General features: G+C 31.9%; 3 protein-coding genes across 3 annotated transcripts; all 3 read right to left on the bottom strand.

Annotated features, from left to right (window-relative positions):
- Nucleotides 1-1,405: 1,405 nt before the first annotated feature.
- On the bottom strand, nt 1,406-3,906 carry LOC137832144 (pentatricopeptide repeat-containing protein At4g16390, chloroplastic-like). Its single transcript, XM_068640164.1, has one exon. The coding sequence runs from the start codon at nt 3,788-3,790 to the stop codon at nt 1,667-1,669; it is 2,124 nt and encodes a 707-aa protein (XP_068496265.1). The 5' UTR covers nt 3,791-3,906; the 3' UTR covers nt 1,406-1,666.
- Nucleotides 3,907-7,194: 3,288 nt separating this feature from the next.
- Nucleotides 7,195-9,686, bottom strand: LOC137832143 (pentatricopeptide repeat-containing protein At4g16390, chloroplastic-like). Its single transcript, XM_068640162.1, has one exon. It carries the CDS (start codon nt 9,575-9,577, stop codon nt 7,427-7,429), a length of 2,151 nt encoding a protein of 716 aa, XP_068496263.1. The 5' UTR covers nt 9,578-9,686; the 3' UTR covers nt 7,195-7,426.
- Nucleotides 9,687-14,668: 4,982 nt separating this feature from the next.
- On the bottom strand, nt 14,669-16,675 carry LOC137832153 (heavy metal-associated isoprenylated plant protein 39-like). Its single transcript, XM_068640174.1, has 4 exons — nt 16,501-16,675; nt 16,051-16,367; nt 15,720-15,801; nt 14,669-15,546 (listed from the first exon to the last, which is right to left on the bottom strand). The coding sequence occupies exons 2-4, from the start codon at nt 16,060-16,062 to the stop codon at nt 14,885-14,887; spliced, it is 756 nt and encodes a 251-aa protein (XP_068496275.1). The 5' UTR covers nt 16,063-16,367; nt 16,501-16,675; the 3' UTR covers nt 14,669-14,884.
- Nucleotides 16,676-18,456: the final 1,781 nt, after the last annotated feature.

Genomic DNA, 18,456 nt, shown 5'->3' with positions numbered 1-18,456 from the left:
TAGTAGTTATGCACCTCCTGAATGGTTGGCAAAGATGGAAACCATTTTTGGCACCCTCTCAACCCAGAACTTCGCCTGACACGAGCAACTCTGCGTTGGATTTGGAACTTCTTTGATCCACGTAACAGCAATTCCAATTCTTCTGCAGTCACCACAATCTTCACACTCCTAGTCTTCAACTTTCTGTTGTTAGTTGTCCTACAAGGTACCAAAGGCATATCAGATTGCAACATAAATGGTGCAAGCTGGTAAACCTCCCCATGCTGCAGCTTCCTACGCACCACGATGTAACGCTTTTTAGAAGCAGATTTCATCCTTTCAACTGCCACTGGGGTATCAACCTCTACTTCTTTTCCTTCAATTAGAGGACATCTGTTTTGCTTCTTTGGTTGAGAGTGGCAAGCCATAAAATTCCCCATTTTGCATACGATGAAATGAACAAGGACTCACCCTTATATGGAGAGAGTTGAGTCAATTTAAGTTGGATAAAATATTAACGTGCAAACCATCATTGGTCCCATTCCTTTTGTTCTAAGTATTGACTTCTTTTAAAATAAGAATGTACAGAAGTGTTATGCTCCATTCTGTCGAAAAGCCAAAATGAGGTGTGACTGGACAGGCACTCAGGTCCATGTAGGACTTGAAGTTGCAAGCACATAACTCCAAAACTATTCTCTCAACAAAGTCAAAAGCCCTTTATTCGTTAATTTGCCAACCTTTGTCCAGACAATTAATTATTAAATATAATAATAGCAGTACACTCAAACCATAAACTAAAGTCAATCCCACATGATAAAACAATTGACAAAAAAAGGTCAACCGTCACGTTCAATGTAAAGGTCAACCTCAACCTTCTTTTCAGTTGTATATTGAGCTGTAGCAAGTGCATGTGGAAATACTAGTTAATATAATTTTAGATAAATATTGTTCTATGTTAAAGAATTGATTTTGACTTAAAAGTAATTTTAAGCAGCTTTTGTGTTAGGAACTTTACTAACCAGTGAGATAAAATCATCTAAACATTAATGACATCACTTTAAAATTAATTTTACTAACATTGATCCAAACACACAAAATTGAAATAGTTGAAAAGTGGAAAGGACTACGACACTTGATTCATAGATTAGAACAAAGCCATGTCATTGTTTTCTGTACCATAATAAAAAAATTGCTAGGCTGTTTTCACTTTGTTGATCTCTACCATCTCCTAAATTTGCGGTCCTCAATTTGAGGATATAGATGCTGGCCCTCTAAACCTGCTTTCAGTTTAGAACAAGAGGTATCAGATTTTGTTTGTTTATGTAGAAAAAAGTAGGAACATGCGCCGCATCAACCTTGTCAAAATGAGAAACGCTTTAGTATACAGACTAGCATAAGACCAACTTGCACCCTGTGCACCTGCCTGTCCTGGCCAAAACAATTCCAGTACCCATTTTTATTCAATCAATACTACTAATATCCAACAACATTCGGGATTGAAATTCATCAGAGCCAATAACTAATTACTTTCTAGATATTAATATCAGGCCGCTTTCATCATTCACAATGTAAAACATCCAAAACAAAAACAAATTTCCAGAAACTACTTATACCAAAATTTTCTCCAGCGGTATAGGAAAATGCATAAAGTCAACATGCCAAGGTTGCCTAATAGTAAACAACAATTTCATTGGGGAAGAGCCACAGTTGAGCCCCTGGACTGCAGCCATGATGTGGCTGCTTCACTGGTAGCCAAAAACCAGCCATCCTTATTGGCAGCCTTATGGAATGGAGCTTTAAGTTCCTTCAGATATGATTCAAAAACAGTAGGCAAAACTTTATCTGAAAGCCTGTGTTTCCCATGCCCAGTGTTGATTCCAAGTAGTGGTGGAAGCTCTTCCCCCGATTCCAAAGCCTTAGACAAGTCATTTATCCAAACACTTAAGGCAGTCAGAGCAGCTCCAACTGAGAGTCTCTTTAGATACAGACACCACTTATCTTGAGACCTTGACTGTATATCAGTATATATCCGAAGAGACAACCCGAGATCCAAAAGGTCACGAGCTCTGTCGGGCACATCCAAGTTCACACAAAGATCAATTAAACAATTACACATGGACTTTTTTACATCAGGTTCAGTTGAATTAAAAAGTTCTAATGCTTCCTTTCTAAAATGTTCACCATCCTCGTGCTTTTTCATCAAATAACTTAACACAGACCCAAGCACTGGATTAGCCTTCTCAATGCAACCTGCGAGCTTACCAGGTTCTTCTTTTGGTACTTGGGACATTGCATATAGAAGACAATCACAGAAGCGACCATCAGGACTGATGCCCAAATCCATGAGCTGATTAAATATCTTTACAACATCATCAGTTCGCTTGGCTTTTCCATAGCAATGGACAAGTGATGTAAAAACTATTACATCAGGCTGAAATCCAGATTCCATCATTTCATTGAACATGGCTTCCATCTCTGAAATTTTGCTTAGGCAAGAGTACATGTTGATCAAGGATGCATATGTAAATTTGTCTGGTCGGCAAGTCCCAGAACTTTTCATGTCTTCAAAAATTTTAACTGCTTCATCCACACAACCAACATTAGCACACATGTCAAAAAGCATGTTATAAAGAAATACATCGATATCCTTTCCTTTTTCCTTCATTTCCTTGTAAACTCTCATCGCATTCTTAATGAACCGGGCTCTACAATAGGCTTGTAACAGAGCTGCGTAGGTAGGCCAAGTTGGTGACAATCCATTATTTATCATCTCCTCATATATAGCTTTGGCTTCTCTGGCTCTCTTAGCTCTTCCCATGGCATACAACAGAGCATTATATGTTACCAAATTCGGCTTCGCACCAAGAACCTTCATATCATTGTAAACGTTCAAGCACTCATCATAATTCTCTGACATCCCAAACATCTTAACCAACCCCGAGAACACCACCGTGTCTATATGCCATTTCTCTGCTTTTGCACGATCGTACAGTTTCAAAGCCATGTCAGCATTACCAGTTCTTGCATAAGCATATATCATGGACGAGGACAAATTATTATCCGGTTCACACCCGAAAGAGGGCATCATCTCAAACCACTTCACAGCCTTATGTGGCAAAGAACACATGGAAGCGCAGCTAATCAAAGTTGAAAAAGTGATGAGATTAGGGTGGACCCCTCTTTGAAGCATTTCATCAAACAGCTTCTCTGCTCCTTCGAAATCCTTAAGCTCCCTAAACAGCTTCATGGTAACGTTGTAGAGAATAACGTGACTAGATGGTTTTATCTTCTGCTTGAAGTAGTTAACAGCGAGGAGTGCATTGCAGGGATTCGCCATGGCATCGAGAATAATGACGGCATCGCGTTCTAAAATGTTGTCCCCTAAAACGTTGAGGATTTCAGAGACGTGTTCGTGGGTGGGGTTGCATGAATCCAGAGACTTGGCGAGTTTGGTGAGAGGTGATGACATGGCATGAGTAGAATTCTTCCAAAGCTGTTTGGCTCTGGGGCTTTTGGGATTGACCCAGATGGGATTTTTTGATAAAGATGGAGATTTTGCAACTGGGTCGTCGAGTTTTGTGTCTTGTAGAGTGTTGGTGGCTTGGAGCAGGGTTTTGGGTTTAGAGAGGAGAGGAGAGAGTCCATGGGGGGCAGAAAAACTGAGAAGTTTGAAATGCCGGGAAGAGTTAGAGAATGAGATAGATGTGGTGATGGAGATGGATTTGCGATAATTGAGGGCATGAGAAGGAGGAGGAGGATAAGGGGAAGAAGACGATGAAGAAGAAGAGTTGAGAAGGTAAGATTTAGCCATTTTCCTTCCTTCTATCACACTGTGGGTACTCCAGAGTATATGATGCTCTGCTCAACAATGAAATTTCCTTTTTTTTTACTCTAACTTCATTTATTGAAAGAAGATACAAACTCATGTAGATGCAAGAGTGTAATAATATTTAATATTTTATAATACATTGCTCCCACCAATACACGATTTTACATCTGAAATTATAATGATACTTTATCAATTCTTATTTTATATATCACAAATTCATTACGTATAAAAAGAGTTATCAAAATATTATTAGTTAATCATAATCTATATATATATAAAGATTCTCCGTAAAAAATCGTTATCAATTCTAAATTTCGAGTATTTTGTATACTTCATAGTTATCAATTCTAAATTTTGAGTATTTTATAGTTTGTGGAGTAGTTTTTTTCTTATATCTTCATCTCTTAAAAATCATAGTTGTTATTCTTTCTTATCATTTGGTTTCTTAATCTTTCTTTGTAAAAAAATATGAATGAATGACAGCAGTTGTTTCTTTACTGATGACTCAATTTGTGACTGTGACCTCCGTGACCAATATTTGGTGGACGATCATCTTTGAAAAATGTCTCGTGTGGGAGATCTAGATGGAGATGTGAGAGAGAAGCAAAATAACTTATTCTTTTTAACTTCAATCACATCCTTCTTCATGGATTACCTATTCTTTTCATCACAAACGTGACATCGAAGCTTCTCCAAATTCACCAATAAAATTTTGAGTATATGATTTCTGATGTTATCTTTCTCGTGTGAGGCAGGGTAGAGGTTCGTTGCATTATGGATAAATGACCATTACGGAAGATTGAATCTTCATAACTTAGATTTGCAATGGTAACCTTTCGCAACCAGACCTCTAAATTTATTGTTTGGAGGCGATGCTCACACTCTTTTCTTGACATGTTTATTTTTATTCTTCTTTGTCAAATTAATCATTCTTTTATTTCATTTTATTTATTCGTTCAATTAAATTGAAAATTATTAATAAATATTAAGTATTAAATTTGTTTCTTTAATATTATAATAATATTATAACTTTAAAAATAATAATAATAAAAATAAAAAATACGAATATACAATTTATTTCCGCTAATTATAATAATTTAAATAAGGTATAATTTTAAATAAAACCAATATGTTCTTTATTTTAGTTTCTAGTCGCTCTCCATGTAGAAACAAATAAATTAAAGAATATATATATATATATATATATATATATATATATAAAGATTAAAACATAAAAAAAAGAAAAACTTCCATTAAAAACAATACTAATACACATTTATTGCAAACTATTTTCATTGTATTCTTAATATAAATTTCAATAAAATTGTTCTATTTTAAATTCCGTAACCTGACATTTAAAGATATTAGACAGCAGGACCTTTAAAATTTGTGTTTAGACTGAAAATAGACATTTTAAAGAGATTGAAATGCAAATATTTTGTACATGTAGGGATGAAATAAGTAATTAAACAACAAATAAGGGGAACATATTGATCAATTCACTTTCTCGGCGTAATCATAAATAAATTACTCGTGATTGGATTAAGAGATTTTTAACATATTTAAAATCAAATAATTGACGTCAAGTGGATTTTAATAAACTCTCTCATCAATCAAAGATGAATTTTGTTATATAATATAACTAAATAGTTATTAAAAAAACTTATTCATAAGTTTTAGTTTTAAAATAATTAAAATAAAAAAAATGCATTTTAAGCTCCTCCCAAGTTTTATCAAAATAAATTAAAAACTTATCAATTTAATTACAAGAGTCAGTAGAAAAAAAGTAGTGTCACTGGAAGCATTTTTTTAATATGAATAACAGTTTAAAAAAAAAAGTATAATCTTAAAAAATAATTTTAAAAAAAGTACGTGTTAATTATTTTCAGGGAAGAATTTAGGTAGTTATAATTAAGAATAGTAATCATGCAGTCACATATTTATTAAATAACTTTTGTTATTAAAATATGAAATTATATAATTAAAATTTATAAACTAAGGTAGTTACAAAATAAGTTATTAAAAAATAAATTTGTCAAATAAAAAAATGATATTAGAGATAATTAAAAAAAAGTATATCCTTTTATATAATAGTGTATATAATCGCGGTTAGGAGATAGTATTAAAAAAAGGTAAAACTCTATAAAATGTTAATTTATGCTTAGATTTTAGTTACAATATTTGAATTCATTTTTCATTTTTCATTTAATATTGCTAACATGTTTGATATTAAAATTTATTTCAAATTTCAATTAACTCAATAGTTTGAAATTCAAATAAATACTATTTCATTTACTTTATGTTTTCTGAGAAAAAGTCATTTACTCTGTATATAAAAACCATAAATTATATTATTGTTGTGCTCCAAATTTTAATGACACATATAATTACATCTTATGCAAATTCAACTGACTTAGTTTTTAAAAAAGTATTTCAAAATTATTTTAACATTTTGATCTTTTAATAAGAGTGCTAATAGTAATTTGGTAGCAAATCCATGGGAACAAACTCTTACTACAACACATTGCACATTAGTGGGCCGTTATGTCTCAAACACAGTACATAAAATTTTCAGGTTTTTTAAAATAAACATGAACAGTCACAAACCAAAAATTTCCAATTTACATTTCCAACACGAAAAAATTACATAAAAAAATATTAAACTCTAAACCCTAAACACAGTAATAATAAAAATTACATCAAAATTTTAAAAAATAAACCTTAAACCCTAAACACAATAATAATATTTTTTTATTGGAAATAACAACAATTTAGGACTAAAAAATAATATTAAAATATGTGTTACTATTTCGTGCCACCTTATTTATAATATTTGAAATATAATTTGGTGCAACTCCTTCTTGATGAAGACATACTCTCTTTTTATTTTCCTTGAACTCTATTCTCAATTTCTAATACTATTTATCTAAAATAATTCAGATATGCATCCACTTTGTTCATCCCCTCTTTTATAAATATTTTTAATAAATTTACTATTCCATTTCTTTTAACTATAAACAACTTACAAAAATAAATAAGTAAATAACCAAAATAATAAACTATATATTTATATAAACATAATTTATTATTAAAAAAATATGAGTCCTTACTGATGGCATAGACAAAGAATGTTATAACTTAATCTTCCTACAATATTTGAGGTGAAACATTTTATACTTTACCTACTGCTCCTACAATGCCCTGTAGTCTAACAATAAACATCAAATGTATCTGGCTCGGATAAGAGATTGCAAGATATCAGTATCAAATATTTCAAGAATATGTCATCTATGGATAATTTGATTTGGAGTTATGATGACCCGATTGCAGTATTTGGTTTTGGTTTACAAATGATGGCAACATCAAAAATAGAAACGTAGAACTAATAAAAAGGAAAATTAAGGCCATGATATTAGAAGCATGCATCTCTCTAGATCATGGAACAGCTGCAAAGAAATCTAGCCACTACACTAGATACTAGTATCAGGTCTTCAGTTACTCTACAAGATAACTGAAATTTTAATAAATATACATATCTTGAATCTACTAATGCAAAATTTCCCCTAAAGGAGAATAAAAATGCATAAATAACATGGCATATCATTCTTAAAACAGACACTATCCACTCTGAAAGGCCACTGTTGAACCACCTGAAACCTGAAAGTTCAAATCAGAAATTGATTCAGTTGAACTACTAGACTCCAGCCATGATATTGCTGCATCCCTTGTAACCAAAAACCAGCCAGACTTATCTGGAGCCTCATGGAATGGAGCATTGAGTTTCCTCAAATATGATTCACATACACTAACCAAACCTTTGTCTGAAACATACTTGTGTTTTCCCTGTCCAGTATTAACTCCAAGTAGAGGTGGAAGGTCTTCCCCTGATTCCAATGCCTTAGACAAGTCATTTATCCAAACATTTAATGCGGTCATAGCAGCTCCAATTGAGAGTTTCTTCAAATGTAAAGACCACTGATTTTGAGATCTGGATTGTAAATTTTTATATATTTCAAGCGTCAATCCCAAGTCCAGAAGGTCGCGTGCTCTGTTCGGCACATTCAGGCTGATACAAAGATCAATTAGACAATTGCATAAAGGCTTCTTTACTTTAACATCAATTGAATTAAGAAGTTCTGATATTTCCTTTCTAAAATCTCCATCACCCTTCTCTTCCACCAAATATCTTACTACAGAACCAAGCTGTGTATTAGCCTTCTCAATGCACTCTATTATCTTACCCAGCTCTTCTATCGGGGTTTGAGTCATAACATTAAGAAGACAACAACAGAATTGAACATCTGGAACAATGTCCAAATCCACGAGTTGCTTAAAAATCTTCACAACATCATCAGTTCGCTTAGCTTTCCCATAGCACTGGACAAGTGAGGTCAGAACATAAATAGTAGGCTGAAATCCAAACTGGATCATTTCGTTCAAAATTCCTTCTGCTTCTGAAACCTTCCCATTGCAGGAATATACCGTAATTAAGGATGAAAATGACAATCTGTTAGGCTGACAAGTCCCAGAACTTTTCATGTCTTCAAAAATTTCAACAGCTTCATCTATGCAACCAACATCAGCACACATAGCCAAGAGCCTGTTATAAAGATCCACACTCATATCCATTTCCTGCTCCTTCATTTCCTCATAAATACCGAAAGCATCGTCACTATATTGTGCTCCAGCATAAATTCGCAAAAGAGTAGAATAGGTTATAAAATCCGGCGAAACCCCATCAGCTACCATCTCTTTAAATATATTTTTGGCCTGCCAGGACTTCTTACTCCTGAACAAGCCACCCAGCAGTGTGTTGTATGTCACCACGTTAGGCTTCACGCCAAGAACCTTCATTTCCTGAAAGATTCTCAAGCCCTCATCATAGTTCCCTGACACGCCATGCATTTTAATCAACGATGAGAATGTGGCTGCATCAAGGCTCCATTTCTCAGCTTTTGCACGATCATACAAGCTCAAAGCCATATCAACATTATTAGTTTGTGCATAAGCAGACACCATAGCCGAGTACACCATGGCATCGGGTTCACACCCGAAACTCCGCACTTTTTCAAACCATTCCACAGCTTTATTGGGCAAGGCACACATCCTAGCAGAATTAATCAAAGTCGAAAATGTAATGTTATCAGGTTTAACCCCTCTTTGAATCATTTCATCGAACAGCTTCTCTGCGCCTTCAAAATCCCTAGACTTCCTAAACGCCTTAAGGGTGACGTTATAGAGAACCACCTCGGTGTCTCCGGCGGGTTTAATCTTGTCAAGGAAGTACCTGAGAACAAAGTCCGCGGTAACGGAATTCACCATTTTGTCAAGAATGAACACAGCGTCACGTTCAGAAACATTGTCTCCTAGACCCTTCAAAATTGTGGACGCATGTTGAGCGGTGGGAGGAGCAGACGAGTTCAATGACTCGGCGAGTCTGGTGAGGTAACTGTACCTGGAGCTCGACGATTTGGTTCGGAAGTGTTTGGCTCGAGGACTGCTGGGATTAACCCAGACACGGGTTTTTGATAAAGACGAGGAATTTGCATCTGGGTCGCGAGAAACAGCGTCTTGGTGTGGCGCGAGGGTGTTAGGGTGGTGGAGAGAGGCTTTGGAGTGAAGCATAAGGCGTTTGCAGGAGGAAGTGACATTTGAGAATAGGAAATTGTGCAGAGAAGATGAAGAAGAAGACGATGAAGAGAATGAAGAGGGAAAAGATTGACGATTATGGAATAGGGAAGAGTGAGAGCTGCAAATATGAAAAGCCATTTTGCTTGGTTAGTCAGATACACACAAGTGTTTGGGTTTAGGCCTGTCAACAATGGATGTATTGTTTGCGCGCTTGGAGAGTTAACAGGGACGAGGATCAAATGTATTATTCTTTAATCTAATATATTTAAAACTGAAAAATCTCTTTAATAACTTGCCCATAAACTTGTAAAAATTATATAGATCGTATTTAAAGAAATTTTATATTGTATAAAAAATAAATTTTAAATTTAATTCAATTTATAAAATCTAATAAATTAAAGTTTACAATCATTTATATATTATATGAAATTTTTAATACATTCCTATTCCTTTACATCTTTAGACTTACGAACAAATGTTTTTTATATATTATGAATAGTTTAAAAATAGACTCATTACTTACAAAGTAATTTTCTATTAATAAATTATTTTTACATTTGTTTTTTTATTTAAATTAAGGAATTTTTTCTTCACTCTTTATCAAGTTTGATGAGATAATTACTTAATATTGAACTAACCCCTGTTTGCTTATATGGATATACTGTTCACAGGCAAAGAAGTGAGGAGATATCAGCTATTTGGATCTATGGTTGTGTGGGGAAGAGAAGGAAAATATATACCTGTGAATAGTAAATATCATCTCCTCTCAAAATGAAGAGATGTAGAGGGAAAGTCATGTCAATATCTCCTGTTTCCAAATTTACCCTCATTTGAATGTGTCACAATGTTTCATTTGAATGTATTAATATTTAAAAAAATTTATTGTACAATGTTTAATATATATATATGTAATATTTAAAATGAAGAAACAAATCATCATAATAAGGAAGTTTTAAGTTTGTTTATTATTTTATAAAATATAAATTATGTAAATAATGATAAACCAGTGTAAAAAAATATATTTAAATAAAATCTTCCATTTATATATTAGTTATTATAGTAAATCAGGTTATACTTATTTTTCAAGTTCTAATAAGATATTTTATTAAATGTGATTGGATTTAGTTTTGTTTAAAGAAAAGAATATACTATATCTAATTAACACTGGAAATATTACCTGATTTAGATCATGAGCATCACCAATACTATACATTTTTTATTTTATTTTATTCTTATTTTTTATTATAATTTTTTATGAAATCCTTTTTTATGGTTAATTAAGTTATATTTTTGTTGTTGTAGTATTTTTTAGATTGCTTTATTGTGAGATTTTTTAATATTAAAAAATAGTAATTTTCTATTTATATAAAATATGATTTATTTTCTAATTTTATAGTATATGTTTAATATTTAAAGAAATTATTTGAAGTTATGTTTTTATTTAATTTGTTGTTGTGTTTATATTAATATGTTTCTATGTATAGTTATTATGTTTATGAGTTATAATTTATTTATGAATTTTTTTTCTATTGTTAATTACGTTATATTTTTTTTAGTATTTTTATTTTTTATTACTACATGGTTTTTAATATTAAAAAATAATATTTTTTTATTTATATAAGATTTGATTTATTTTTGAATTTTATAACACATGTTTAATATTTTAAAGAAATTACTTGAAGTTCAGTTTTTATTTAATTTGTTGAATACATATTTTTATTTTAATTATAATTTTTATGTTATACATATTACATTTAACATTTTTTTTCTATTTAAAATTTTTAAATCTACGAAATATATGAAAGTTGTTATTTTTTAAACAAAAACAACTTATTTTATTATTAATTTTTTTAATAGACAAGGGTAAATGAGTAAAGTAACATTTCATATCTTTAAAAAAATTTAAAATTCTCTCACAACCACCACATCACTCACAAACTCTCATAAACTTTTCTCACACATCTACCTAACATACTTCAATTCAAACACCCTCACTTTCTTCACATTTTCCTTACACATTCACTCTCTCAAATCCTCACACATCCCTTTCCTAATCCAAACAGCCCAATTCCAAAATTACAAATTTCTCAACTATTATCAAAATTCTTAATTGTCTTCATTATTGAGATAATCATTACCATAGCACTTTTTAAAATATGTTTTATTTGGTACTAACATTATTGCTTATTGTGTATTGTGTTTGAAGACAATTTCAAGTCTCCTCAATAATTTCGGAAGTGTAAATTTTTAGTTTTAGAATAACTATTTCGCTTTTAAGTGGGATTTGATTAATGTGTGAAGGAGGAGTTACATAACAACTATAACTTCATTTATTTTATCTCTTTCAAAAAGTTAATCCATGATTTATTTATTTTCATATAATAATATTAGTGTCCACTCCGTTCGTTGATCAATGTGTGAAAAATGTCTCACCTAATATATAATGTCTTGTAATGTGAAAGAGCGTGACATTCCTCATTATAGGTTTCATGTTTCTTTAAATAAGTTTTGGTATAATCATTATGTAGTTTTTGTTGTGTATTTGGTTTATATATTAGATATTGTTGGAAAAATCAGAATTAATTCTCCTTCTTTGTTGTAGATACAAAATAAACACCTACCAAAACAATAAATAAATAATAGAAAATAGAGCAAAATAAAATAATGACATTGAGAATTTTTAACATGAGAAACCTTTATCAACTCGAAAAGTAAAATCTACGGAACTTAGTCGAGAAAATGTTTATACTATGAAAGTAGGATTACACATCCGTTTCTCTCACTCTATGAGGATAACACTTAATTCCACCTAACAAGATTGAATATAATGTCTCTCTATCATCTTACTAGGATATTTATTCTCTTATCTCTCTCTATGTTGCTCATTTTTCTTGCTTGCTTATCTCTTCATCACAAAATCCCTTTATATAGAAATGAGAGGAAGACTTATTCATTAAGAGATAATGAATAATTAATGTTTGTCATATTTTCAAGATACCTTGAACATACTATCTTCAACTTTCTAGGTTGAGCTTCATAATTTTCCAGATAAATACAATTCCAAGACTTTGGAATATCCATCATTAAATATACTCAATGAATCAATTACCAATATTCATTGATTATGGTTTTCCACTAAATTAACGAGGATTCCCTATAGATAGTGGTTGAGTTATGGTGTGAAACTTTTTAAGAGAATGATTTACATCCTTAATAATAAGTGTATCAAATAATACATAATAAAATAAAAAGTCAAGATATCATGTTCGCAAAAGATTTGTATAATATTTAACAAAATGCACAATCCTTTATTACCTAGACTAATTAATTTATGATATTGATTTAATTCTATAAGCTTTCCTTATCTGTATTTTGTTTTTTTATGAATGTAATGATTTTTTCTTTAATACAAAAATAAATGATATCACAATTCTAGTACTCATAGAGTGAAGGAATGAAAACTATATCAGTAAAATCATAAAGTTATTTTATAATGTTTTGTGTTGTGTGTGTATTATGTATACTTGGAGATCAACCTAAACTTTTGTGCATGTATAGTGTGTTGAAAAACATATTAATATGCTAAAGAATGAGAATAGTAGAAATTAAAATAAACAATACTTACAATCAATAATATCAAGATAAAAAGATATTAAAGACAAAATTTATAAAAAACTTAATAGAAGTTAGAACTCCTTATAAAAAGACGCAATATCTAAATAGATAAAATGATCATAGATTTCTCTCCCAATATACAATAACCTGTTAAATTAATCACATGCTAATAAAGGATCTCCAAATCTTATAAATTCCAATTTTTTTTAAGAGTATGTAAATATTATTATTTTATTTATTTAAATGTTATGAAAAATGGATAAACAATCCTAACAGGAAAGAAAAGTTATTATAGAATAAGAAAAAAATTTATTGATTTAAAACAAAAAAATATTTGAAATAATATAGAAATAGATAGTTTTAAGTTTTTTTTAAATTGTAATAAGAATTAAATTTTGTGTTTTCAGTTTATGAGGACACCTCTCATTCAATTCATGTAACATACATAGTTTTAAACTTTCATAACAAATTAAAATAAATATTTGTATGAATAAAAATAATTTATTTATTCGATAAATAAAATATTTTTTTATTTATTTTGGCTATTAATAAATTGATTTTCAAGAACTAAAATATTTTAAAAATGAATATATTCTACCTATGTTATTACAGTGCAAAATTTAGACGATAATTGTTTGTGATGTGAAGAACGTGACGGTGCCGACACGATTCTTGGTTCTGACTTTGTAGACTTGTGATTATGGTGATCACATGGTGTTAGTAACTCTAAACACTACTTTACTTATATTTTTAATAATGCTAGCTTTTTTATGAACATATCTGTCCAAAGCATGTGATGATGGAGGTTGAAGAAGGTGACAAATTTTGGTGGCATGGTAGCTTCCAAAGAATTTAGAATGAAATGATGATGCTTACACATTAAGATCACCCAATAATTGAGTTTTGGTTCTTTATGGTGTATCTTCCTATTATTTATTATTTATTCCTTCTTATATTGCCTCATCATGCATCATGTGATTAATTCAGAGACCCGTTTTGCTACGTCCATCATCATTCTACACTATTCTTTTTTTCAAAGTTATTTTTTTGGTGTTTGATAGAAAATAAATGTGAACTTTGGTAAAACAGACTATTATTGAAAGGTAGTGCTTTATATACTTTTTAAAATGAATGAAAAGAAATAAAAACATTAAAAATACAAAAAGGATAATAATAAATAAGGGAAACTTCCTTTCTTTCCATTCTTTAATATATTTGTTCTATTTTCATCATAACCAAAAACAGCATAAATGTCGGCGGATGGATTTTTGTATTCTAATAATACCTTTAAAACCTTTATTTTTTGTGTGTGAAACAAGTTTTCATACCTCACATTTCAGGTTCATGGATCTAATGAGGTGGGAAAAGGGCAAGGAGAAAAAGAGATATGGTTGTCAATTTGTCATCATTCTCTTCTTAGGTCATTCATCATTTATCACTAACTACTAAAATTTTCTCAACTACAACAACAATGACAAAAACTATTAATTCTCATCGGAAAAGCATATATAATCTAATAAATATAACAACTTATCTAGGTCTAGTGGGTGATGTTGGTTAGAAAGTTATTCACTTTCAGGAAAAATCAATTTGAAAAAGGCAAATCAAGATTCCTTGTTGGTAAAGAAACCTTATTTTATTAACTCATCAAACGTACAACAAAACATATTTGTAGTATATCATTTATAACATTTGATTATATAACCCTTATTTTTTCCTCTAATAATAACACCTTTTGAATTTTAAATAAGGAAAACAAAGAAATAGTTCAAATGGATGAAGTTGAGACGACGTGAAAGGGCATCATCATTTACAGATCCAATAATGCAATCACATAATTGCGCAGCCTGAAGGGTTCTCATCGCTGAAATATTGGTCACAGCGGTTGTTCACGTAACAGGGCCTGCCACCACCGTAACTGTCATAAACCGGCCTTGCATTGTACCCGTCGTAATAGTTCATGGGCCCACCGTATTCGAAGAAAGGCCCAATGGGCCTGCCTTCATAGCAGGGAGCAGGAGCATACAGCATCCCAACTGGAACCGCCATCGGTGGTGCTATATGTGGCTGAACGGGTAACGGAGCAGGTGCGGGCTTGGCTTTGGGCATCTCCGCCTGGGGCGCGGGCTTTTCCTTGGGCTTCTCAGCTTCCTTTTTCGGAGCCTCTGCTTTGGGCTTTTCCCCGTCTTTCTTTTTCTCAGGCTCAGCCTTAGGCTTCTCCCCGCCGTCTTTCTTACCGGCTTCCTGTTTGGGAGCATCAGATTTAGGTTTCTCCGCGTCTTTCTTTTTCTCGGGTTCGGGCTTGGGCTTGTCGGCCTCCTTCTTCTTCTCAGGCTCAGCGGGCTTGGGCTTGGGCGGGTCCAGTATCTCAATGCTCTTGATAGAGCCTCCACCTTTGTAGCAAAGCTTGTCCCTGATTTTCTCGGGGCTACAACACACCACTGTAATAATCACCATGTTTTCCTTCTCACTGAACCTCTGGTCCCGAATTTCTCTTGTTCACAAAATTTCAACATCCAAAAAATCAACTCAATTTGACACCCTCATACATCCAAAAAATAAATGTATGCAAATGTCAAAATTTTCATGTCACAATTAATCGTGATTTTAACGTATAGATAATACATGTAGCAGAGAAAATTAAAGCAAGGGGTGATGAACTCACGAGGATACTTAGCGAGAACTTTCTTAACCTTTTTGCAGCATTTCCCGCACTCAAGGTCAACCTTGAGTTTCATGAAGGTCACCTGATTAATGTGTTCAATAAAACCACCCATCAGAATTATTTATAGTAGTGAACCAATCTTACGATTGTGGCATAGAATAGAAGAATGGCTTCATCATTATGCTACAAATTGAAGCAGAAAGTAGGAAATTGAAATCACATTTTGACTTTGTAAACAAGAACAAGATGTAAAGGACATTAATCCAAAAGGGTTGGTTATGGAGATAAAAAAGAGAGAGTGATAATTGAGATGGCAATGAAGGCTGTTTACCTTTTCAGCCATGTATGTGGATGAAAAGATCAGATCTGAGGCCGAGATGAAACGCAGAGAAAAGTTATGAGAGCAGCAATAGGAAGGAAAGTGATAGAAAAGCAAACTTAATAAGGCATTAGCCCACCAGGGCAACGAATCAAGCAGCAACACGTAATCCCAGAAAGTTGAATTTCATGGTGAGGTTGTATGAACACTTGAGAGGGTGGCCAGAAGCAGAGGGTGTGTATGCTGTTTATACTTTGCAATTCAGCACGCATGTGCTGTCTTTGATTTACACGCCCAATCTTGTTGACTCAATGCACCTTCCTCAATCCCTATAAATAGCAAGCAATTAAATGCCATACGCTATGTATGTGTGCTACAAAATATTCATCATGGTTAATTTTAATATTACTAGAATTATGGGTTTTATGAGTTTTGTTGTGTGCAATAAAGACCATGCACTACCTCATGCCGACCGTACACGTGTCTAGAGGGAAGTGTCTGAATCGCATCTATAATGAACCATCTATAATAATGTCAGAGTTGTGATATTTGTAGTACAGAAGAAGAGATCATGCTCCATTGATTGGTCAGTAATGAACATAAACCAACCTATGGACATTTAATCATGTTGGAGGGTGGAATTGAGTAAAGCCATCTCTACCTAATTAATTTGGTTGTAACTTTGGAGTTTAGAGTTGTCCAAATTTGTGGGCTCCAATTAATCCACATTTTTCTTCCTGCCACTCAAACCCAATCATATCCTCTAACTGAATTCATGGTTGGTGCTTCCAATTTCTTCTGCCTCGGTTAGACACTGAAGAAATATGGTTTTTGATCTTCTACTGGGTCACCTAACTAATCTAAAACTTGAAAGATTAACTTTTTACCAGACTCATAATATGGGACCCTTTTGTTCTGTAACACACATCCACATTTTGTTGTGCTTGTCCCCATTATTTTTGTTTCGATTTTGGCGATTGTATTTTCTCTGATTCTGTCTGTATCTAATTCTTAAAAAGCTCAATCTAAGGTCACACGGAACATTATGTTTTTGGTTACAACCGCTCTAAATTATTACGCAATGAAACATGACATGATAGATTGCTTATTGGATGTCCACAAGTTGATGATAAGTTTACATGGCATGATGGACGTGGATTTGGATGATTTTAGTGTCTTCCAAAATCTTCTTTGCCACATAATTGTAATTTTTATGCTAAAACACTACTTAATGAGCTGTAGTCGAGTTCAATGAATATGAATTATCGGTGTAAAGTTTTTACACTATTAATCAATCACTCTAATATAAAAAAATAATTTCTAAAAACTAATAACTGATTATAATTTTAAAAAAATTAAAAACTTACAGATAAAGTTCATGTATAAATTTGTAACATCTTTGACAATGGGTTGGACAAAAATCTCATAAAGACCCAGCACACAGATAAATCAAATCCAGCCCGGAAAAGCAGATCCGGACTAACCTAATCTGCTTCAGAATATTTTTGGAAAGAAAAATCCGTAATTCATTTTAAAAGGAGTAAAATAGTCTTCTTCAAAAATAATGGGATGCATTTGTTAAGGGTGCAGGAAGAAATAGCCTCTAGCCTCTGCTAAAAGATAAAGTGAGCTTTATCGGATGATAAGGCCCAGAACAAGGATTAGGCTTCAAAATCTCGTAGGATCCAACACTCAAAAGCGGTTCGAGTTACTTTTACATAACTTCTTCCTCTACCACCATAGTTTCTTACTGCACCTACATACACGTTTTAATTCGAAAATTACCCTTCACCAAAAGGTGCATGATTGTATTTCAGATTTTAATATTTTTAATCCAAAAATATATTTCAAACTTTAGAATTCAAAATATACTTGTATTCTAAATTTCAGAATTCAAAATTCAAAAGTATTTAAATTCTGAAATTCAAAATATATTTTCAAATCATTCAAAATCAGAAAATTTCTTTCCAATCTTAGATTTTGAAAACAAATTTGTATTCTAAAATTTAGAATTCAGAATTTTAAAATTCAGAAGCAAAGAAAGACTGTGTCAATGAAAAAATAAATAAAAAAAGTACAAAATTATCATCTCATGTCTTTAATGGAGGAGGTGAAGAAATCACCTACTTTTATTCCCTTTTTTTTTCCATGATTCCATTTTCAAGTCACTGAAAGCAAAAGGGATTTTCATGATTTCCATATTAAATTTATCTTTTTATTTAAAAATTATAAATTGTTTATTAACTGGTTATAGCCCATTTACGGGGCCTTCCACTGAAGTAACATAATTTATCTTTGCATAATTGTGAAATACTGAAAAAGTTGTTCATAAACAAGTTGGAATAATGAAAACAAATAGAAATAGTAAAAGTTAAGTTTCCAAGTGAGAATTTATCTGAATAAATAATAATAAAATAT

The sequence above is a fragment of the Phaseolus vulgaris genome, chromosome 6, assembly GCF_000499845.2.
Source record: "Phaseolus vulgaris cultivar G19833 chromosome 6, P. vulgaris v2.0, whole genome shotgun sequence".
NCBI classification, from domain to species: Eukaryota; Viridiplantae; Streptophyta; class Magnoliopsida; order Fabales; family Fabaceae; genus Phaseolus; species Phaseolus vulgaris.
This window is presented reverse-complemented; position numbering and strand designations above follow the sequence as displayed.

Coding starts and splice junctions, on each gene's coding strand:
- LOC137832144 (XM_068640164.1), bottom strand. CDS start 3,790: ATGGCTAAATCTTACCTTCTCAACTCTTCTTCTTCATCGTCTTCTTCC.
- LOC137832153 (XM_068640174.1), bottom strand. Junction 15,547..15,719: donor AGTTCTCGCTAAGTATCCTC/GTGAGTTCATCA, acceptor TGTGAACAAGAG/AAATTCGGGACCAGAGGTTC.
- LOC137832143 (XM_068640162.1), bottom strand. CDS start 9,577: ATGGCTTTTCATATTTGCAGCTCTCACTCTTCCCTATTCCATAATCGT.